The following is a 22,927-nucleotide window of genomic DNA, read 5'->3' on the forward strand; positions in this document are numbered from 1 at the left end:
AGAAACAAAAAACTAATCTGGGCCGCAGTGTCGAACAAGCAGGCGGTTCATCGCCCGGAAACAAACGACTTTCTTTTTCGGCGACCATCGGAAACAAGTTCGTCCACATCCTGAATCTGATCGATGGGGGACTCCACGCCAGCCTCTCTCCCTCCGAACGGACCCGGCCGGTAAACTCGGTCTTATCCAGCGGGAGGAGCCCACGCAGCACACACTACCCACCCCCGGCAATCCCGTGACCGCGTCGTCGGTCGAGCCGAGCGAAACCGCAGCCGCATCTCGTTTCCTTTCTCCCCCCCGTCTCGGTCTCGCCCCGGTAAAAAACAGGAGCCCTTCCCCCCACCCTCGCCGCCGCGGCGCCCCCTACACCTCCACCTCCAGTCCAGGCATCCACACGGCGCACTCAATCGGAACAAGAAGAGGAGAAGGAGGACACATCGGCGGAACGCATCTCGTGCTCGTCCCGCCCGGATCCCCCCGCCCCATGCGCGCGGCGCCGTCGTGGTCCTAGCAGCAGCCATGAGCCTCGCCTCCCTCGCCCGCGCCGCCGCCCGGTCCGCGCGCTCCTCCCGCCCGCGCCAGGCAAGCCCCCGCGACGCGTCTCTTCTCTCGTTTCCCCCGCGCGCCCGGGTGGGCCAGGCTCACAAAGGTCTGACCTTTTTTTTTCTCTGCCGTTCGTTAGGGTTTCTCCCTGGGCGGGCTCCGGGCGCCGCCCTCACCGCCGCTCCCGCCGGCCCACGGCGGGGACGCCGGGGCGCTGGGGCTCGTCCGCGGGTACCTGACGGCGTCGCTGGGGAGCCCTGCCGCGGTCAAGACCTCGGAGTGGAGGTACCTCCTCGCCAGCCCGCAGTTCCGCAGGCTCTTCTGCAGCGGCTCTAAGAAGAGTGAGTGCCGTCGCGCCTTGTTTTTGGGTCAGTCTGGGTCTCGTGTCTCCCGGCGCTGCTGAAATATGCATCCTTTTGTGCTTTCAGATTACGAGAATTACTACCCCAAGGGGAAGAAGGAGGCGCCCAAAGGGGATGGGAGCAACAAGGATTCCAAGCGTAAGTCGCCGCCTTTCTCATCCGTGTATCTTGTTCGTGTAGAGAAGTTTGTGTTGAGTCCAGCGAATTATTCACTTACGACACACTATTATCAACAAAGTGGGCTTACTGAATGTGTTTGGCCAACAAGATGGGTTAACTATGTACGCCAATGATCTCCTTGCCCTATGAGTGCTAGGCAGTTTTGATGTAACAATGGAATGATACTCCCTCTGTACCAAATTAGTTATCTTAAATTTGTCTAGATACGGATGTATGTAGACACATTTTAGTGTTAGGTACATCCGTATCTAGACAAATCTAAGACAAGTAATTTGGGACGAAGGTAATAGGATATAACTGGATAATGCATTGGTCACAACCATATCCGATGGTAGTTTAACTTGTCAGTTTCAAGTTCTGCCAATTTCAAGTGTGATGAAATGTTCCAAGCTAAAAAAAACATCAAGTGTGATGAAATTGCAATTCTCTGATATGCAGAGGAATCCGATACAGATGGTCAATGGAATTTCCAGGATGGTACTTTCAAGCAGCTGCAGAACTTCTTGGGACCTCTATTGCTTTTAGGCCTCATGTTCTCATCCTTGTCTTCAAGCTCATCAGACCAGAAGGAGGTAGTTTTCATCCCCTTTCAGCCAAATTGGCCATCAAGTGTTTTTAACCGTTCACTAATATGTTTACTCTGACAAAAAGAATTCTGCGAGATTTTGTTCTGTTGTCAAATATATTTGCTTTTTTGTCGAATCCCTAAATCATTACCATGTGTCGAGAACCCCAGGAAAATAGAAAACTTTTTTGCTACCATAAAAGGACTATACAAGCTGTTTGTACCTGCCACCTCCAATCAAATTTGGAGATTCTTTTAGCATTATTAACCAATAATTGTGACAAGCAGCAGCAGATAGCAGGACCGTATTTCTCACCATGTGGTCTTCTCATGGGTTTGATAAATGGCAGAGAAAATACCCACCCTTTCTCTGTAGATGTTTAAGTAATGTGTGCCTACACGAGATAACAGGTAGCACACTGTGATCAATATGCAATATGTGAGGCGGCATGCTTGCAAAAAGATGTCCATAGAGATGATATACTATTTTGTAGAGTAGATGATGTTTAATTCTATAAGTTGTTCTCTCTAATTAATTCTTGCTTGTACACATGTTTACCTGGTGTGGCGATATGTTAACGTGCACCTTATATTTGTACTCCCTCCTTCCGAAAATACTTGTCATCAAAATGGATAAAAAGAGATGTATCTAGAACTAAAATACGTCTAGATACATCCCCTTTTATCCATTTTGATAACAAGTATTTCCGGACGGAGGGAGTAGTTTTCTATTCTTACCTTCGAATGCAAATGCCAGTTTCAGAACTATTAGTTTTTGTTTTTATTAATTATAATTTTGGCATTCATTTTTGATTTTTATATTTGTTCACTTTGAATGTATGGACGTTGCATAATCTTTAGTTTATTGGTTATGAAAAGATCTTGTACTTGTAATTTCTGCAGATAAGCTTCCAAGAATTCAAGAACAAGTTACTGGAACCTGGCCTGGTTGATCGTATTGTTGTTTCAAATAAATCAGTGGCAAAGGTCTACGTCAGGACTACACCACAGACGAACGGCCAAAGCCAAAATACTGATACACAGATTACGACCGTTGATGTTCCAGGCAGACAGGCTCCCAGCAAATACAAGTATTTCTTCAATATTGGAAGTGTTGAGTCGTTTGAAGAAAAGTTAGAGGAAGCCCAGGAAAATCTGGGTATAGATTCACATGATTATGTTCCAGTAACTTATGTTGCTGAAGTAAATTGGTTCCAAGAAGTGATGAGATTTGCCCCAACAGCGTTCCTTGTTGGACTACTATATTTTATGGGGAAAAGGATGCAGAGTGGATTTAATATTGGAGGTGGTCCTGGGAAGGGTAGCCGTGGTATCTTTAACATTGGGAAAGCAACAGTAACAAAGATGGACAAAAATTCTAAAAATAAGGTTAGTTCTTTCTTGTTCTGTATCATTCTCTTAATGTTCCTTTTATACTCCATTGAAGAGGCAACTAAAATATTTAGGTCTACTGAAAAGTGATTCTGGAGCTCCAACAGTCCCCATTGTTTTGATTTGCAGTAGCATAGCTTTTGGTTTACACGATATTGGCTGAATCTCCCTGACAGCTCCCTCTCTTTGGTTTGTGCAGGTGTTTTTTAAGGATGTAGCAGGCTGTGATGAAGCTAAACAAGAAATAATGGAGTTTGTGCATTTCCTTAAAAATCCCAAGAAGTATGAAGAGTTGGGAGCTAAGATACCCAAAGGTGCTCTGCTTGTAGGTCCTCCTGGAACTGGAAAGACTCTACTTGCTAAAGCTACAGCAGGAGAATCTGGTGTGCCCTTTATGTCCATTTCTGGTTCCGATTTCATGGAAATGTTTGTAGGTGTTGGACCATCCAGGGTAAGAAACTTATTCCAAGAAGCTCGGCAGTGTGCACCCAGTATTGTATTTATTGATGAGATCGATGCAATCGGTCGCGCGAGAGGCCGTGGAGGTTTTTCTGGTTCAAATGATGAGCGAGAAAGTACTTTGAACCAGCTGCTTGTAGAGATGGATGGATTCGGTACAACTGCTGGTGTTGTTGTTCTTGCTGGTACAAATAGACCTGACATCCTTGACAAGGCACTGCTAAGGCCTGGAAGATTTGATCGCCAGATAACAATTGACAAACCAGATATAAAGGGCCGTGATCAGATATTCCGCATATATCTTACAAAACTTAAACTGGACAATGACCCAACATATTTTTCACAAAGGCTAGCTGCTTTGACACCTGGGTTTGCTGGAGCTGACATTGCGAATGTTTGTAATGAAGCTGCTTTGATTGCCGCAAGAACCGATGAAACTCAGATTACAATGCAGCATTTTGAGTCTGCAATTGATAGGATTATTGGTGGTTTAGAGAAGAGAAACAAGGTAACATGATAGAATGCTATTTTAATCATTTGTGAGTAGAGGGGCAACACTTCATGTTCCATTGCGACCAATGAAACCAAAGTTGTAGGGTAAATTTTGCCAATTTCTTTCTCGTAATAGTATTACTGTTGCAAACGGATACGCAACCTAAGAAAGTTGATACATGCCTGATTTACACACTTTCTTGTGGAGAAAATTCACACATTACTCTGTCACTTTGTTTATGATGCTTTCATGTGAGCAAATAGGATGTTCTTTTTATAGTTTATATCGACTGGGCACAATGGCAATGATGTTCTTGGTGGGCCAAGAACATGGAATAAAAAGTGTGGCTTGGTTTCTAGCAGACGTCTGCTAAGTGCAATGGAAATACGAGCGGTCATCTTTTGCGTGGGTACTCGTAAGCAAATGTTTTAGATGTTGAATTAATAAATAAACAAAGGCAAGAGCGGCACGAACCTACAGTTCTACATGTTGTAGCTCGATTTCTAGCAGAAGTCAACTAAGTGCTCTGGAAATACGATAAACCTAAGTAAATGTTTGAGGGGTTGAATTAATTAAATAAACGAGGGCAAGAGAGGGCACAAACCTACAGTTCTACATGCACTGGCATGCCTCATGCTCCATTTTGCGACAAAGTTGGATCACAAATTTATTAATTGGAGGATTGTCTGCAGTACACTTTACATGGGAGTGCCCTAGCTATTACATTTTTTTGTTTATTACACAATGCAACTTGTTTTGTATAGAAACTTGTTATATCTTATATTTCCCTTGATGTTGATTCTGGCCTCTACATGTCACTTGATTGCAGGTAATTAGCAAACTGGAGCGCCGTACTGTTGCTTACCATGAAGCTGGGCATGCTGTTGCCGGATGGTTTTTAGAACATGCAGAGCCTCTTCTGAAAGTGACAATTGTTCCCCGTGGAACAGCTGCTTTAGGCTTTGCACAGTATGTACCAAATGAGAATCTTTTGATGACAAAGGAGCAGCTCTTTGATATGACATGCATGACGTTAGGTGGCCGAGCTGCAGAGGAGGTATGCCCTTCCCTATGTATTTTTAGTGATGAAGATTTTTGTTAAATATCTTAGATTCGTTTGCAACCCTCGAAATCTGTACTGTTTAGCTCCATTGGTGGATTGTCTCCATCACTAAAGCAGCTGTTCAAGTGAATATGTGGGTTTTGAGTAGAATGAATGCATGGTCATTTCTGAGTGCTGCATCTGACAAGATCAGAAGACAGTAATTCTACTCCATGCATCCATTCATGCATGGAGTAGTTGTTAGGTTAATCATTCACCACTTCCATTATGGTGAATCTGTGAATATGCACAATGTTACCACAATTTGACGGGCCTAGGTAAATCAAAATATTTTACTGTTATCCGTTTCGAAAAAAAATACTTTACTGTTATCACGAGTTTCTCGACATACACCACTGCATGGTATGTTGACATTTATTCTACATGCAGTCCAGGCATCTTTTCTTTTTAAATATGGATATGCAACCTAAGGTTACTGCATAAAATACATGTTTATACGCCATAATTAATATCCCCTGTATCAAGCCAACGCCTCGTGTAGTGTTGTATTTTTGCTCACTATACATGGCATGGATGGCTGTGAAATTATTCACAATATTGCCGATGAAAGTGCACTAATGGAAAGGCTTTGTTTGTGTTCTTTTATTCAGGTTTTGATTGGAAGAATCTCGACTGGTGCCCAGAATGATCTGGAGAAAGTTACAAAGATGACATATGCGCAAGTTGCTGTGTATGGTTTCAGCGATAAGGTTGGTCTTCTATCCTTCCCCCAGCGGGGGGATGGCTTTGAAATGAACAAGCCTTACAGCAACCAAACCGCATCCATCATCGATACCGAGGTTAGGGAATGGGTTGCCAAGGCCTACAAAAGGACAGTTGAACTGTTGACGGAGAAGAAGGAACAAGTGGCTCTCATCGCTGAGTTGCTGCTGGAGAAGGAGGTCCTCCACCAGGACGATCTGACCAGGGTACTAGGAGACCGCCCCTTCAAGGCAGCCGAGCTAACAAACTACGACCTCTTCAAGCAGGGGTTCCAGGACGAAGATAGCAAGACCACAGAGCCCGCCAAGAACGCCGAGGTGCCCGACGACGACGGGCCGGCCGCCGCGCTTCCCGACGTCGTCGTGCCGACGTAGAGATCCAGGGCGAACATCTACCCCGCTGTACATCGCGTGCTCTCATCCGATAGATTCTGGTTTTGTTGTTGCAGCATAAGAAGAAAAAACTGTATAAATCAGCGCCCTCGTCTAAAAATCAGCCATGCCGGTTTTATCTATTAGCTGGAAGGGATGCAGTAGGCTTTCCGCAGCTGGCGTGGCCCTGTTGTTCTTCAGCACGATGAAGCTGCTGGTCGAGGTTCATGCTCTGAGCTTGTATTGGCGTCGCCAGACGTTTTTGACGGATCCTGTATTTCTCATGATTTTACTATAAAGAAGATTTCGTCGACCTGAGTTAGAACCTTCTTATCTTCAGCCAAAGGTACAAAGCACGGACTATATTTTCTTGAGATGATGTGTTTGGTATCTACAGTAGCTAAGTACTTTGGTCGACAGTAGTCAGCTCGTACTACAGTGGAACCTATGTGTAGTTCAACGCAGCGTAATCAACTAATCGTAGCCTTTAGACATAACCGTGGCATCCTGTCAATCTAGCTTTGCTGGACACCACATTATCACATGTAGCCAAGTAGGGGTTGTGCGCGTTCTCTAGAAAAAGGGTTGTCCAGTGAGTGCATTGCTGCTACCAAACAACGACCTAATAATAATAGTGGACGGACGCTATCTGAATCTGATTAGATCGCATCTATTGTGCATCTATTCCATGCACGTACACGCGCTGAAAAGCGGCTTGGGAAAAAAGGGAAGGCAAAAGGGAAGAAGATGCATGGCGCGGCGAGCAAGCAAAACCGGGTCCCCTTCCTCCCTCCCAGTCTCCCACGGGAGGAGGCTTGGAAGAAGAGGAAAAGACACGAGCGTGACTGTGTGATGTGAGTACCTGCTAACCATCACGCACACCCGGCACACGGAGGAGGACCCTATCTATCTACCTAGCCCGCGCCCGCCTCCGTGGCCATGTAATTCAGCTGGACCCAGTATGTTGTCAGTACTAGTGCTTATAAAGGATCTAATTATGTATGGCAGTTTCAGTTTAGTGCTTAGGTCCAAGAGAAACATCTGATGGAACTTTTGCAGGAAATAGAAGTTTCCTAAGAAGAAATGAATTAGTGACATTGGTATTACCATGCAATTGGTGTTATCAATTAAGAAGAAAGAAAAGGAAAAGGAATAAAACAAATAACGAAAAAAATTGCACACAATTTACACAGAAATGACACATTTTTATATTATGCAAGAATAAACATATAGTAGTGGATTTTTCGCAAAAAAGAAGTTTGTGAGAAGAAATAAATTAGGGACATTGATATTGCCCTTAAAGAAGAAATGAAGTGCAAAAAACTAAAACAAATAAAAATAATGGCATTGGTAATATTTCGGAAGAAAGATTTTTTTTTTCAAAACCATACTAACGAGGTTTTATAAGGTAGAATAAATTAGTGACATAGGTACTACCTTTCATAAGAAACAAAATGAAAAACTAATTGAAATAATCAAGTTTTAAAAGGAAGGCTAAATTAGTGGCATTGGTATTACACTTTAATTAGAATGAAAAATAAATTTAAAACTAAACAAAATAACACCAAAATTTAAACATGAATTGCGCTTTGCTATAATATGCAAGAATAAACATATAATAGTGTACACTTTTGCAAAAGTAGAAATTTTTCTAAAGATCAGATGAATTAAGCATTGGTATTTGATCCATGGCGTCCCTACTTCTCCGATCAAAATAATAATATTTTCTAAGAAACAATGAATTACTGGGAATGGAATTACCATTAAGAAAAAATAAAACAATGACAAAACTACAGACAATTTATGAAGAAATAACACTTCTATAATATGAAAGACTAAGCACATTATTGTGAAAATTTCACAAAAAATGAAGTCGCCTAAGAAGGAATTAACTAGTGGCATTAGTATTAACCTTCAATAGAAAAAATGACAATAAAACTAAAACTAAATGAAAATAATGAAGTTTTTAAGGAAGAATGAGCTAATGGCAATAACAGAAATAATGACAAAATTTGCACATAGTTTGCACCTAAATTGCGCTTTTTAATAATATCCAAGAATAAGCATATAATAGTGAAATTTTGCAAAAAAAAGGATTCCTAAGTAGGAATGAATTAGTGGTATTTGTCTCACCCTTCAAGAAGAAATAAAATAAATCTAAATAATGAAGTTACTACGGAAGAGTAAATTAGTAGGTTTTGTATTAGCCTTTAAGAAAAGAAAATTAAAAAGTAAAACAAACAACAACATAATTTGCACACAATATTCAGAAAATGCACTTTTTCAAAAATATACAAGAATAAACATATAATAGTGGAACTTTTGCAAAAAGAATTCCTTAGGAGGAATGAGTTAGTGGCATTGGATTTACCCTTGAAGAAGAAACAAAATGAAATAATAACTATTTTTTTTGGAATAAGGAACAATGAATCGGTAGCAATAGTATTACCCTTTAAAGAAGAAAGATAACAATTAAAAAAAACTTGCACACAACTTCAATCTAAAATTGCACCTTTTATAGTATGCAAAAAATAATCATATAATAATTTTCGCACATATTGCATATTATTTATGTGTGTATGTTTACATTCGCCCAACATCCCAAAAATACCCAAAAAATCAACTAAAAACGAAAAACAAAAAACAAAAGCAAAAATACATAAAAACAGAAAAGCATAAAAGCATAAAATAAACGGACTGGAAAGAGAGGAGGCTGGAACGTACAGTTAATGGGCTTCGGCCCAGTAGCAAATCGACTGACCCAAATATAGTGTCAGTTGAAAAAACCAGGCCCAACACAAAAACAGCACAGCCAGAAAAAAAACTCAGCACGAATCTCAGAGCAAAAATCAATGGCCAAGAAATTGACTGATCCAAATTTAAAATTCAGGCAACTTGCAAGTAGCTAAAGTGTTTTTGCAAAGACATGTTACTTCTAACGGCAAGATGCAAATGTTTCAAAGGGCCATATAATATAAATGCTTCAGTGACTTGATCATGCCCATTTATTTCAGGCCCGACGCACCGTGCAGCCCTGGAGCAGTGTATCATCCCGTGCATGGTAGCACTGGATATTTTCCCCTTTCTCAAGCCGAATGAGTTGGATATACATAAAATAAATACATTCCAGAAAGTTTTACTTATCTTGAGCTGGAGGTACAAAACACAGAGGTACTATTTTCTTTAGATGATGTGTGTGGTATCTACTCCCTCGGTCCCATAATGTAAGACGTATTTTAACACTGGTTCCTCCCCTCAAAAATGTAAGACGTATTACACTAGTATCAAAAAACGTATTACATTATGAGGGAGTAGCCATGTACTTGGTCCGACTAGTAGTGTAATTCAATGCAGCGTAGTCATAGCCTTTTTTATTTATGATGAGGGAACATAACCGTAGCATCCTGTCAATCTACCTTCGCTGGACACCACATTATCACATGTAGCCAAGTAGGGGTTGTACGCGTTCTCCAGTAAAAGAGTTGTCGAGTATTAATAGTAGTGGACGGACGCTATCTGAATCTGATTAGATTGCGTCTACTGTGCATCTATTCCATGCACGTACACGCGCTGAAAAGCGGCTCGGAGAAAGGCGGCTGGAAAGGCAAAAGGGAAGAAGATGCATGGCGCGGCGAGCAAGCAAGGCCGGGTTGGGTTGGGTTGGGTTGGGTCAGCCATCCCCTTCCGCGCCCGCCCAGCCCCAGCCCATGGGAGGAGAGGAGGCTTGGAAGAGGAGGAAAAGGCACGAGCGTGGCCGTGTGAGTACCGGCTAACCATCACGCACACGGAGCAGGACCCTTATCTACCCAGCCCGCCCCCGTCCCTCTCTCGACCGATCGCAGTATCCATCCATCTCCGTTGGGAGTTCAGAATGTTTGTCTGCAACAGCACAAAAGCGCAAAGCCGCGGCCACGGGACCAGCAGCAGACAAACATGTATCACCTTCCTCCCCTCCGATCTGCTCACGAAGCCCCTTTCGAGTTGCTTGCGTGCAGTCGCTTGGCATGGAAGTTGGGGTTAGCTGGAGGAAAAGTTGCATCGGACCCGACCTTGGAGCGGGAGGTGCAGTGCACTCGCGGTCACTGGCCGGCTAGATCGTGTCTGAGCTTTAGCTCGCCCAGTCCGCCTCCCGTCTCTTCTCAAAAGGGAAGGTTCAGTTCAACCTGCTGATTTAACGCACTCTCTATTAGGGTTAGGTGGGAGCTAGCCAAAAGGAATCTGTTAATAAAACCTCTCGTCTGTCAATTTTGGTCAATAAACCAAACCATTATTTCTTCTAGACAAGCCAACTGGCAATGTACTCCTGTTTTTTTTAGAAAAAAAAACTGGCAATGTACTAGTGTCTCTTCTGTTCATCGCACTTTTTTTTTCAATTGCCTACTTGGTGGATATACAATATAGTTGGTTCGATGCTAAAAGTTGACATGCCAATATTTGGCTTGTGATTGGTTGGCTACCAACTACATTGCCAAACTCATAAAAAGTTGCCAGCTTTTATTAACTTTGATTTTGCCAAATGTTGGCGTCAAACCAATTAGGCTAACACTACGGTATTCTACTTGATCAACTATATCTTCGGTTTCTAAACATATTTCCATTTTCTTTTCCTTTTGAAAAGGAGGTTGAACCCCTGACGTTTTCATCATTGCGATGCATACGATCATTTTTAAATTAATATTAAACAGAGTAGAACAAAGACAACCACTGCTGAATCATTACAAGATATGAGATTAACTGAGTCATCTTCTTTCGCAACAGTCCCTTTAAGAAGGATAAATGTCCTCATGTCATCGTTGCCATGTCTGATCGGAAACGGTCTGGACAAGAAATTTTTTTTTTGACTAACGTCTGGACAAGAATTTTCATCCTAATTACCAAGACCAACCAGTGAAGAAGGTTAAGACAACAACAAATAGACAACACACTTAACAGGGTAACGACGTAAGCTCGTCGCCAGTGAGCCTGGACAACAAAAGCCAGGACAATAATTGTTGACCCCGACATGACGCGGTGATTTTGACGACAGATGGTACGATAGCTCCATTCGATGGTACTCCATGTCAGACAGAAAGGCACCGGTGGGACGAACGTCTTTCCACCTTATATTACGATAATTACGGGAGATGAATTCCTGCATTTAATTATCGTCCTACCTACAGGAGTACGTGCTACAGCACAAATGCATGTACATAACATAAACACGACAGCCTCGAGTTCGTCCTTTGGGCGGAGTATTATAAATGCCGTGCTTGGTACATGCCGGAAGCAAATCGTGCGTGACAAGCAAGGAACGAGCAAGAGCAGTAGTTGTCTAGCCTAGCTTAAACAAGAGAACACAGCTCATAGGTATGGAAGATCAGCAGCAGGTTGACTTTAAGTTGGCCACACTCCAAAGCTACAAGTCCATGTAATATGCGTGCATGGGCCAGCCCCGTACGTCCAACTGCCGCCAGCCGCGACGTCGAGCCCAACCCCGGCGTGCATGCCCCCCATGCTCATCATCATCATCATCATCATCATCATCTTCATCTTCATCTTCATCGTCGTCGTAAATCCAAGCACAAAGCACACCCACCAAACGGTCGAAAGTAACTGAACAGCACGGAAAACAAAAGCTATTTGGTTGCTTTGGCCCCACTCATCGTGCATAGATATCTCATCGACCAATGGTTTTCCAGGTATATATAGAGAACCCGAGCAACTCCATTGCAATCACCAAGCAGAGCTAGCAGAGCCCCACTCGACACCAGAGAGGAAGCAGCTAGCAATGGCCGTCCCCAGCTCGCCGTCCCTTCTCCTCGTCGCGGCGATGGTCCTCTGCGCCGCGACGACGCCGGGCGCCGCCCAGGCCGTCACGACGAGGAAGTACCACTTCGATGTAAGTGTGTCCATACATACATGCATGATGCATATGTACATGTGTACAGCTACATCAATTATTATTAAAAAAATCCTATTCCTACGTGAAATCCCTACGCAAACATTTACGTACTACTAGTTGATCTTTTAGATTGCCGTCTGCTGTTGAGTGTTGTACGTAACAATTCCATCAAACTTTTACGTGTGAATTGCACTGCTCTGCAATTATCATTGAGGTTGTTGCAAGCAGACATGCACGCGTGCCGATCGACCGTGCATGCAGGGCGGCTAACCGGCGACGTACTGACCCTAATGGCGAAATGCATGGCGCGTACGCAGGTGGGAATGACGAGCGTGACGCGGCTGTGCGGCACCAAGAGCATCGCGACGGTGAACGGGCAGTTCCCGGGGCCGACGCTGTTCGCGCGGGAGGGCGACCACGTGGAGGTCAACGTGGTCAACAACTCGCCCTACAACATGAGCATCCACTGGCACGGCGTGCGGCAGCTGCTCAGCGGCTGGTACGACGGGCCCTCCTACGTCACGCAGTGCCCGATCCAGCCGGGCCAGAGCTACGTCTACCGCTTCCAGATCGTCGGGCAGCGGGGCACGCTCTGGTGGCACGCGCACATCTCCTGGCTCCGCGCCACCGTGCACGGGCCCATCGTCATCCTCCCGCCCGCCGGCGTGCCCTACCCGTTCCCGGCGCCGGAGGCCGAGGTGCCCCTCATGTTCGGCGAGTGGTGGCGGAACGACACCGAGGCCGTCATCGCCCAGGCGCTGCGGACCGGCGGCGGGCCTAACGTGTCCGACGCCTATACTATGAATGGACTCCCCGGCCCGCTCTACGCCTGCTCGGCCAAGGACACGTTTAGGTTGAAGGTGAAGCCTGGCAAGACGTACATGCTCCGGCTCATCAACGCCGCGCTCAACGACGAGCTCTTCTTCGCGGTGGCAAACCACACGCTCACCGTCGTCGACGTCGACGCGCTCTACGTCAAGCCCTTCGCCGTCGAGACCCTCATCATCGCGCCCGGCCAGACCAGCAACGTGCTCCTCACCGCCAAGCCGGCCTACCCCGGCGCCAGGTACTACATGCTGGCCCGCCCCTACACCAACACGCAGGGCACCTTCGACAACACCACCGTCGCCGGCATCCTCGAGTACGAGCATGATGACCCCGCCACCGGCAAGAGCCTGCCCATCTACAGGCCGACCCTGCCGCAGATCAACGACACCAGCGCCGTGTCCAACTACACCGCCAAGCTGCGCAGCCTGGCGAGCGCCGCGTACCCGGCGGCCGTGCCGCAGGCGGTGGACCGGGAGTTCCTCTTCACCGTCGGCCTCGGCACCCACCCGTGCGCGCCGGGCTCCCCCGTGAACGGGAGCACGTGCCAGGGCCCCAACGGGACGGCCCGGTTCGCGGCGTCCATCAACAACGTCTCCTTCGTGCTCCCGACCACGGCGCTGCTGCAGTCGCACTACACCGGGATGTCCAAGGGCGTGTACGCCTCCGACTTCCCCTTCGCGCCGCCGCGCCCGTTCAACTACACGGGCACGCCGCCCAACAACACGAACGTGATGACCGGGACCAAGGCGCTGGTGCTGCCGTTCGGCACCGCCGTGGAGCTGGTGATGCAGGACACCAGCATCCTCGGCGCCGAGAGCCACCCGCTGCACCTGCACGGCTTCAACTTCTTCGTCGTCGGCCAGGGCTTCGGCAACTACGACCCGGCCAAGGACCCCGCCAAGTTCAACCTCGTCGACCCCGTCGAGCGCAACACCGTCGGCGTCCCCGCCGGCGGCTGGGTCGCCATCCGCTTTCGCGCCGACAACCCAGGTCCGTTCGCACATATGCATGCATACATGGAGCTTGAATCCTCATTCATTAGCGCATGTACATGTACTGTGTCGATCAAAGCTAACTGCTCATATGGACATATGCATTGCTTCTCGCAGGTGTATGGTTCATGCATTGCCATTTGGAGGTGCACATGAGCTGGGGGCTGAAGATGGCGTGGCTGGTGCTGGACGGAAACCTTCCGAACCAGAAGCTCCCGCCGCCGCCGGCGGATCTCCCGAAATGCTAGACATGATTACCAAGATCGATCGTCGGTGAAGAAGATTGGTCGATCGCTTCATCGCTTCGCTTCCGCCTCACTTTGTTATCCGCAAGCTTTTGCTCTCGCGTGTCCACCAAGTTCGTCGTGATTATGTCCAATATAGTGATGTGTTCTTTTTTACACTAATTCATTTTTCAGGCGATTCGCCGTGCTTGTTGTATGCACTTTATTAATTGCCACGGTGTTGTGAGGAGTTTTCTTCATTGGCTGGGCTTCTTTGTAAGTTGTAACCGAAAGCTTGTGTGTGCCTTTTTTTTTCTATCTGTATGTATCTGCAGTGTATTTTTCGAAATAAAGCCTAGATATGTTCATTGTCACGATAAATTTTGTTTGCACACTCTATTAGGAGAGCATTTTTTGAAGTTTATGGGCATTAGCTATTTAACAAGGGCCTGTCTATTTGACATTTGACTGTTTTTCAATTCGAAAACAGTCAAATTTTCCGACCAATCAACAGACTACACCTGTATGAGTAGGAAAATCACCAAAGAGCAAAAAGAACGTCTAAACGGACCGGGTAAACATTTGACCCGGTTCTTCCTGGACAACAAACCTCCCTCCTGATCAGGGACCACATAGCACATGCCAACAAGCTGGGTGCAAACGCCTGCAGTCCCATAATTACACTGAAAATAGACAAAATTACACTGACAAAACTGGACTTAATTATACTAAAAATAGACAAAATTACTGTGCAAACTGGGTGCAAAAACAGGCTAAAAATGCACTGAAAAAACCATTCAAAATCCCATAACAAACCACACTGGAATTATTGGATACGCTACACTGTAATGTTGGGATAAATTAAATTGTAAGTACATTCAAATTACACTATAAAACCACTAAAATACACTGGAATTGATGGGTAAATTACACTTAAAAGTCTGTAATGCTGGGATGAACTACACCGTAATTACAATCAAAATAGCACTGTAAAATGCACTCGAAATCACACTGGAAAAAAGATAAATTACACTGTAAATCTGGGACAAATTATATTGTAAGACTAGGACAAATTATACTGCAATAGTGAGATAAAATGTAGATTATACTGTAAGACTAGGACAAATTACACAGCAATACTAAGATAAAATGCAATGGAATTAATGGGTAAATTACACTTAAAAGTCTGTAATGCTGGGATGAACTATACTGTAAATACAATCAAATAACAGTGTAAAATTCACTCAAATCACACTGGAAAAGTTAATTACACTATAAATCTGGTACAAACTACACTGCAATATTGAGATAAAATTACACTGTAAGTCTGGGTAAATTACACTTAAAAGTTCGTAACGCTGGAATAAACCACACTGAAATTACAATAAAAAAACACTCTAAAACTCAGGTTAGTTACACTATAAAATTGAGAGAAATTATACTGTAAGACTAGGACAATTTACACTACAATACTGATATTACACTGTAAGTTGGGACAAATTACACTATAAGTCTGACATAAATTACAGTGTAAATAAAACACTGAGAATCCAATCAAAACGACTGACAAGACTTGACAACATTGAAAAGGCTGAGACAAGATTACACTGAAATTAAACTCAAAATTCATACCTGATAGACGTAAACAAACATTGTACAAGAGGAACTAAACACCAATAGCTCGCAACAACAAATCAGGAGTCGAATTCATGGACTACAAAAAGCTTGACATGAGCAGGTAGTATCATGACATGAGCAGGAGAACACGCAGGAGCATCAGGTAGCATCAGGGACATCAGCAGGAAAGAGTTAGGCATCTACATGAACCTCACCTACAAGACCATGAGCAGAACATCTATAGAAATCCCGCATGCTACATCTACAGAATCTAGCACCTACAGGTATATCTACAGAAATCCGCCATGCTACATCTACAGAGACAAAGGGAAAACAACCGCTACATCTACAAACTACAACAGGAGCGTGTGGGGGACGACCACAACAACCATAGAGGACCTAGCAATCACACCTACCAGCGGCTGCACCAGATGGCGAGAGGGCGACATGAACTTACGTAGATCTGGAACAAACACAAGCAACAAACACAAGCAAAACAACCAACTGCGACACCGGGGAGCGAGGAGAAAGGGAAGATAAATCAAGCTCGTGCGGTGGAAGATCTTGAAATCACCCTAAAAAAATAAAATTAGATCAGAAAAATACTTACACTATTCACATAGAAATTGTAAAGTGCTATATCAAACTCTGCATCATCAGCAGAGAAATCCTGAAAAAAGGAAAAATTCAAACAATAAGCACAACACTTAAGAAAATGAAAAATAGAAAAAAACATAATGAAAATGAAAAGAAGACAAAGATAACTACCAAAGACATAACATTCTCATCAACGAAATCATTAGGCACGAAAGAATCTTTTGAAGAATCAGGACTCTCAACTGAAGAAACTTGCGGAACATCCTTGCCTGAGACTTTCCATAGTCTGCCCATTGAGATACTAGCTGAAAAGCAAGAGAGAAAATGGGCTCAGAGAGACTCTAAGTGCAAAACTGTGTAAATTTACAGTAATAATCTAAGAGAAATTTACACTGTCAGAGAACAAATTACACAGTAATTATGAAAAAACTACACTGTAAAAAGGCTACGGGTTGCAGTGTAGAACGTCATCGGATCAGTGTAAAGTACATAAATTATGGGTACAATTACACTGTAAAAAAAGCATCAGGTTGCCCTTTTTACACTATAACTACATTATACAATTACCCATAATTACACTGTAACTATTAAAATACAAAGTACAAAGTAATTACATTGTACAATTACCCATAATTACAGTAATTACACTGTAATTATGGGTACATAAATTACACTGTAACTATAAAAATACAAAGTATAAAGTAATTACGGGTAAAATTACACTGTAAAAGGGCAACGGGTTACAGTGTAAAACGCCATCGGATTAATTATGAGTACAATTACACTGTAAAAGGGCATAGGATTGGAGTGTAAAAACAGTGCAACTTACACGGTAATTATGCATACAAATTATACCAGAAAATGGGCATTCCAAATTGCAGTGAAATTACAGTACAAACTACACAGTAATTATGGGTAAAATAACGCTGTAAAAAAATTATCAGGTTACAGTGCAACTACAGAGTAACTATGCGGTAGTTAACGGTAAAGTTACACACCGTGATAACGCATCAGACTACACTAACACAGACAATCTATGCAGTAATTATACTCATCGGATTACATTGAAAAATCAAGACAAAATACACAGGAAAATAAACTGTAATTAAGAGAAAATTACACTCCAACATGCATACATGGGATTACAGTGTAATTAAGAGAAAATTACATGAACAAATACAATGTAAGTATACACGGGATTACAATGTAGAAAATACATTACAATATACACAGGAGATAAAATGAACAAAACACCTTGGCACCTTCAGAAAAAAAGGATGGGAATGTGACCAAAAGGATAGAAAGTGACAAAATTAAGAGAAAACAGGCATAACTAAAGAACAAGTTAGCCACACGGAAAATTAGGAGGGCAAGTTTCACAGTACTTTATTGCAAGACACAAAATGGGAAATAGGGCAAAAATAGGGGGTACAAATATAACTACAGCACAGCTACATAGGGCACATAAGATAGCAGTGAAGCTCTACATTACAAGTTGCACTGAACATATAGCGCAACTAACAGAGTTAAAAATTGAACATGGGAACTCATGCACATACCTCTGCAAGACCTTGGTCTAACACCCATGAAATTCAAGAGGGTACACAAAACCTTGGTCTAACAAGCTGCAGAGAAGTCCATTAACCACCAGAATGAACAACATCATGGGACAAAACGTAAACAAACATGAAGAAATTCAGGGACTATAACCACACCTTCACCTTCAGAGACAAGTTACAGGATCCACAACTGGGAACTAAAGCCTACTAAGCTACCTCCACATCGACAGCAGCAGAACTTATTCTCTACACCTACCTACAAATCAACAACGAGAACACAATCGGCCCGGAATTTGGTCTGTGCCCCACAACAATAACAGAAGACTACACAAGGCGCACTGCAGGCTCCTCCCAAAACTCACACGAACAACCATGGCACCATGGCGGACTAGAACACCACGACATCGACATGCACATCCCGCGGACCACAAAAATCACATGCCGCGGATCCATGAAGCCAAAAAATCACCAGATCTGGAACTACACGGCCACAAAAAAGCATGGGCAAAGCGCGAGAGACAAGGAAAAGGAACCAGAGCAGCCCGCAATCGCCATGAACGCAAGCAATCGCCTCCCCCTCTTCCTCTGCTCGACATCTCTCTCTCTGCCTTATCCAAATGCGAAGGGATGAGAAAGGGGAACGACCAGACAGGTAGACACCCCGCTCCCAAATTCAAAAAAGACAAAAAACCAACAGTGCCTGATAACAAAAACCAACACAAAAAACAGCAGACCGAGCGTGAATCTCAGAGCAAAGATCGAACAGACAGAGATTTGATTGACAACGAATTGAAAAACAGTCGACTATAAGATAGCAAATCCGTTTAACAAATAACTGTTTTGCTAAACTTCAGGTGCCTGGAATTTTTTTTGGCATCAATCACTTTTTCCTTCTTCCCAAGTGAGCGAGATGGAAGGCCGGACCTCGCCGGAGAAGACGCAACCTTGCCAGAGAAGTAGCGCCACCATCTATCTGACTTAGAGAAAAACTTGGAGAGTTAAGGGGAGATGAGTGAAACATATCATAAAAAGACTCTCACACAGCTCCTTAGAGAATGAGAAGATGTAGCAATAATTTTGTGCGCTCGGTCGCTCGCAATGCACGCTCCCGAGAGCCGGGCTGAGATGGGCGACAAGGTGTTAGCGACTTGACATTGGGTTTACCCCACCCCCTTCTTATCCGACTTGCCATATGAGGAAGAGGAGTGAACCCTAGGCATCACCCGATCATATCGCATCTTTCACCTCGAGCACGCACCGCTGCCACAGTTCCAAGTCAATATGTTGCTCTATCGTGCCTTCGGATACCCTGCCTAGAATGAAAAGTCTAACATAACGTACAAGTGTTCTTTTAAACTATTAAGAAGAAATTTTGGTTTTAAGAATTACTTCCTCTGTAAAGAAACATAAGAGCGTTTAGATCACTGCACTAGTATACAATAGAAGTGTGAATATGCAATTCTGAGCTAAGGGTCATCTGCACCTGGTCAAGAAACAATTCATAAAAAATAAAAAAAATCCAATTTTTTTGTAAAAGATAGATAATTTGTTGCACGAGGTGCGCTTCAAATTTCAAAGGATTTGAACATTTGAGTAGCTCTCAGCAAAAAAGACAAATTGGGTCAGAATAGTATATGAACAGTACACTTTTTAACAGACTCCAAATTTGTCTTTTTTGCCGAGAGCTACTCAAATGTTCAAATGATTTGAAATTTGAAGTGGACATCACGCATCAAATTATCTACCATGCCAAAAAACATTGGAATTTTTTGAATTTTTATACTATTTATTTTGATTTTTTTATTCAGCATAGGTACAGATGAGCCTAGGAGCCAAAACGCCTCACTCCAATAGAAGTGCCCCTAATTAACTATCATGTTGGTAAGATGATCACCGTACCGTACGTACCGTAGTGGTCGTGTATGGTTCGTTGAAGCGTCTTTTTCGTGGTTGGATCATGCTTGGGAAGAGGAAAAGGGAGACCACGGCGAGTTGCCACAAAGGTAGACGAACCACCATAGCAACGCAAGTAGCTAGCCGACCTTGGATTCTCACCTACTCCCTCCCATGCACGCACGCGCATGCACCCAGGAGAAGCCGGCGGCTGGCATTCGCGCATGCGTCAGCACTTCACGTAGTACGGCGGAACGCGCGCACTCCCCGGACGCATAAGAAAGGACCGGCCGGACAGTTCACCCCTGCTCATCACCACGCTTGCCGTCCAAGGCCGTGCTCGGTGGTTGCGGCGCCGACCAAGTTGACACGCCCCGTCGGCTCAGGAAAAAGGAGAAAGGGTACCTCGCAGCAGACGCGACGGCCGCTCCGGACGATCTCACCGGACATTACATTTGGGGTAAATGGTCTTTTGTCCCACAACTATACCTGGCCATCCCTTGAAGCGGGCCGGGCTTCGGACCGGGCCTAGCCAAGCCCGACACAAAAAGTAGGCCCTGGCCTGGCTCGGCCCTGGCGTCGGGCCTAGAAAATCAGCCCTAAGCCGGGCCTGCATGTGTAAAAGCCTGCCGGGCCTCTTCAAGCCCGGCCTTTGGGCTCAAAATCTAGGCCCGGGCCTAAGTTAGGCTTTTTCGGGCCGGGCTGTTCATGGCCAGGACTACCCACGACCCATTAGTCAACACTGGACCATGGATGCATTCATAACTCCTCTCCTCCGATGATGCATGTTCCAAGTTGTATTATTCTAGCGACGATGACATCGATCAGTCACTGGATAAAGAAGAGGCTAATCAATTCAGAGAGCATCTTCGAAAGACTGGATCGACCTAAAATTGATGAAGTCGTGGCAGACGCCTTCTGAGAGCACCTCCGGCAGACCGAGCCTATATATCGTCTCGACTACTGAACGCATACCGCCGGAAGGACTGGAATCAATTCAGAAAAATGCGAGCACCAATATCAAATCTGGGACTTGAACTCTTACGAGGCATAGGATACAACTGTTCTCCTAACATGAGTTGATTCGCAATTTCGCATGCCGTAAGCTGTCCTGTAGACTGACTGATAGGTCGCCTCGCCTGGGTAACTGGATGATGGCTTCACTACGATACGTCTAGCTAGCTTTGCAGTCGCCAATCTTTGCTGGTGCACGATACGGCCGCAGAGCAAGCGTGCATGTTCGCCGGCCGGCTACCACTGACATTTGACAGTTGACAGCCGTGCGTGCGTGCAAGGCCTTGAGACGTTGCCGGGCCATTTGATGGGCTTTAATTTACAAGATTGATGTGCCATGTGTGGTACGTCCTTGCTCTTCTTAAAAAGAGAAAAGAAGTACTAGTACGTCCTTGCTCCCAATAATTAGCGGCCGAGTTGCGGTAGCTAGGATTATTTCCCTTTTGGGAAGGAGGCAAACAGTTTGGCTCTTTAATTAGTTGCCGAAATTTTGGTCACTTCATTTTTTTTCATTGAGATCGGGGGCCAAAGTAGTACTCTCTCCGGTCCTTTTTAGTCTGCATGTAAGTTTTGTTCAAAGTCAAACTATCTCTACTTTAAACAAACTTATAGAGAGAAGTATCAACATTCACAATGCCGCATCAACATTGTTAGATTCATTATGAAATGTAGTTTCATAGTATATATAATTGGTATTATAGATGTTGACATTTTTTAATATAAGTTTGGTCAAATTTTACAAAGCTTGACTGGTCACAAATTTAATATGCGAAGTAAAAAGGATCGGAGGGAGTACTCATTTTAATCACATTCTTGTATAATGATGTTATAGCCGTTGTCAAATTTAGCAACTTTAAATAAATCTAATTCAAACTAATAAAATGACAATAGCTCTATAAATGTTTAACTAGTAGACATGCGGATACATGCAAAAACAATGAACTAGATTTGAATATATGGACAGTCAGGAAGAGCGCAGTGGCAACGTTCTTGCACAACGGTGATGAAGCTAACACAATAAAAGTAGTCGTGGTCGTGGAAAAAGTCGAACGAATGTGAGTAGTTGAGCCGAGGCGCTCCTCAAAAATTTTATTGCCCTTCGCCAGATGCAGGTCCACAAAAACAAGCTTTCGGGGGATGGGTCTTTAAGATTTTTCAGCCATTTAGTCATTAATACGGCCCTAAAGCCCACAAAATTTCATCAATACGTTTTGTTCAACGAAATACATGTTTTTCATATCCACGAGGAGATTTTCATTATACAGATTTGTGTCAAACTTCTAACGCTTGGTGATGGAGATACCTTCAGTCCCACCAACTACCGGTTTCAAATTTGATAGATTTAGGCAATCACCTATATAGAGACGTACTACCGCCTTTTCCGGTTTTGAGTTCCATCCATACTTGCGTTTGTCGTGGTTGTCATATGTTTGATAGCTTAACCAAAAGGCTATGGATCACCGTTGGGTACTTTGTTAGTTACCCATGTTGTCATTCACATTCATTATTTTCTCAACTACTAAAGGTGGTAATTAAACTGGCTGAATAATAAAGGAACTATAAAAAAGTACTCGTGTGAGAAGAAAAGAAAAGAACTTTTTCCCAACAACAAGCAAGGACTCTTGTCTGCCATTCTCATTAAGACTAAAGAATGTGATTTACAAGAAGATGTTGACTCAGTTTAACTTTATAATAAGGAATACATCGCTCAATGCCTTATGTACATGCGTTTGCCATGGTTGTGATATGTTTGCCATGGTTGTGATATGTAAGAGGGCTAAGAACCATGCGAAGCTGCTATGTGATCCCTCCATCCCAAAAACAAGGCATATGATACATTTTGTTTCAAGTCAAACCATGTGAAGCTTTTTTTTTAGGGTCAAGCATAGCTTTACTGGTGCCCAGGCAAATCACCCAAAGCACATTCAGCCACGTTGGCTGGTACATTCTGACTCCCACTGCACAGAGTGGTTTACATCACATAATCAACCAAGCTTGGCGGCTCTGAAGCCAAAGCTATTACTCTGAAGCTTAGTCTGGCTACTGCCTAGATCGAGCTTGGCGGCTCTGGTGCGCAGATTATTTCTCCGCTTGAAGTACAGATGATAAAAAACAGGGCACCTGAAAATTTT

The 22,927-nt window shown here is 44.0% G+C and overlaps 2 protein-coding genes across 3 annotated transcripts; both read left to right on the forward strand.

Annotated features, from left to right (window-relative positions):
- The first annotated feature begins 213 nt into the window (after window positions 1-213).
- On the forward strand, window positions 214-6,508 carry LOC125520738 (ATP-dependent zinc metalloprotease FTSH 8, mitochondrial). The gene is made up of 8 exons (XM_048685740.1): window positions 214-582; window positions 683-884; window positions 972-1,043; window positions 1,524-1,657; window positions 2,554-3,039; window positions 3,242-4,009; window positions 4,824-5,051; window positions 5,708-6,508. Exons 1-8 carry the CDS (start codon window positions 520-522, stop codon window positions 6,191-6,193), a joined length of 2,439 nt encoding a protein of 812 aa, XP_048541697.1. The 5' UTR covers window positions 214-519; the 3' UTR covers window positions 6,194-6,508.
- Window positions 6,509-11,896: 5,388 nt separating this feature from the next.
- Window positions 11,897-14,493, forward strand: LOC125520746 (laccase-12-like). Of its 2 annotated transcripts, none has more exons than XM_048685761.1 (3): window positions 11,897-12,068; window positions 12,389-13,889; window positions 13,969-14,493. In XM_048685761.1, the coding sequence occupies exons 1-3, from the start codon at window positions 11,958-11,960 to the stop codon at window positions 14,166-14,168; spliced, it is 1,812 nt and encodes a 603-aa protein (XP_048541718.1). In that variant the 5' UTR covers window positions 11,897-11,957; the 3' UTR covers window positions 14,169-14,493. The 2 variants fall into 2 exon arrangements, with proteins under 2 accessions (XP_048541718.1, XP_048541709.1); XM_048685752.1 differs by having other exon boundaries at window positions 14,009-14,493.
- The last annotated feature ends 8,434 nt before the right edge of the window (window positions 14,494-22,927 follow it).

This window comes from Triticum urartu, chromosome 1 (assembly GCF_003073215.2).
Source record: "Triticum urartu cultivar G1812 chromosome 1, Tu2.1, whole genome shotgun sequence".
NCBI classification, from domain to species: Eukaryota; Viridiplantae; Streptophyta; class Magnoliopsida; order Poales; family Poaceae; genus Triticum; species Triticum urartu.

Coding starts and splice junctions, on each gene's coding strand:
- LOC125520738 (XM_048685740.1), top strand. CDS start 520: ATGAGCCTCGCCTCCCTCGCCCGCGCCGCCGCCCGGTCCGCGCGCTCC. Junction 1,044..1,523: donor GAGCAACAAGGATTCCAAGC/GTAAGTCGCCGC, acceptor TCTGATATGCAG/AGGAATCCGATACAGATGGT. Junction 3,040..3,241: donor ACAAAAATTCTAAAAATAAG/GTTAGTTCTTTC, acceptor TGGTTTGTGCAG/GTGTTTTTTAAGGATGTAGC.
- LOC125520746 (XM_048685761.1), top strand. CDS start 11,958: ATGGCCGTCCCCAGCTCGCCGTCCCTTCTCCTCGTCGCGGCGATGGTC. Junction 12,069..12,388: donor CGAGGAAGTACCACTTCGAT/GTAAGTGTGTCC, acceptor GCGCGTACGCAG/GTGGGAATGACGAGCGTGAC. Junction 13,890..13,968: donor CTTTCGCGCCGACAACCCAG/GTCCGTTCGCAC, acceptor TGTGTCGATCAA/AGCTAACTGCTCATATGGAC.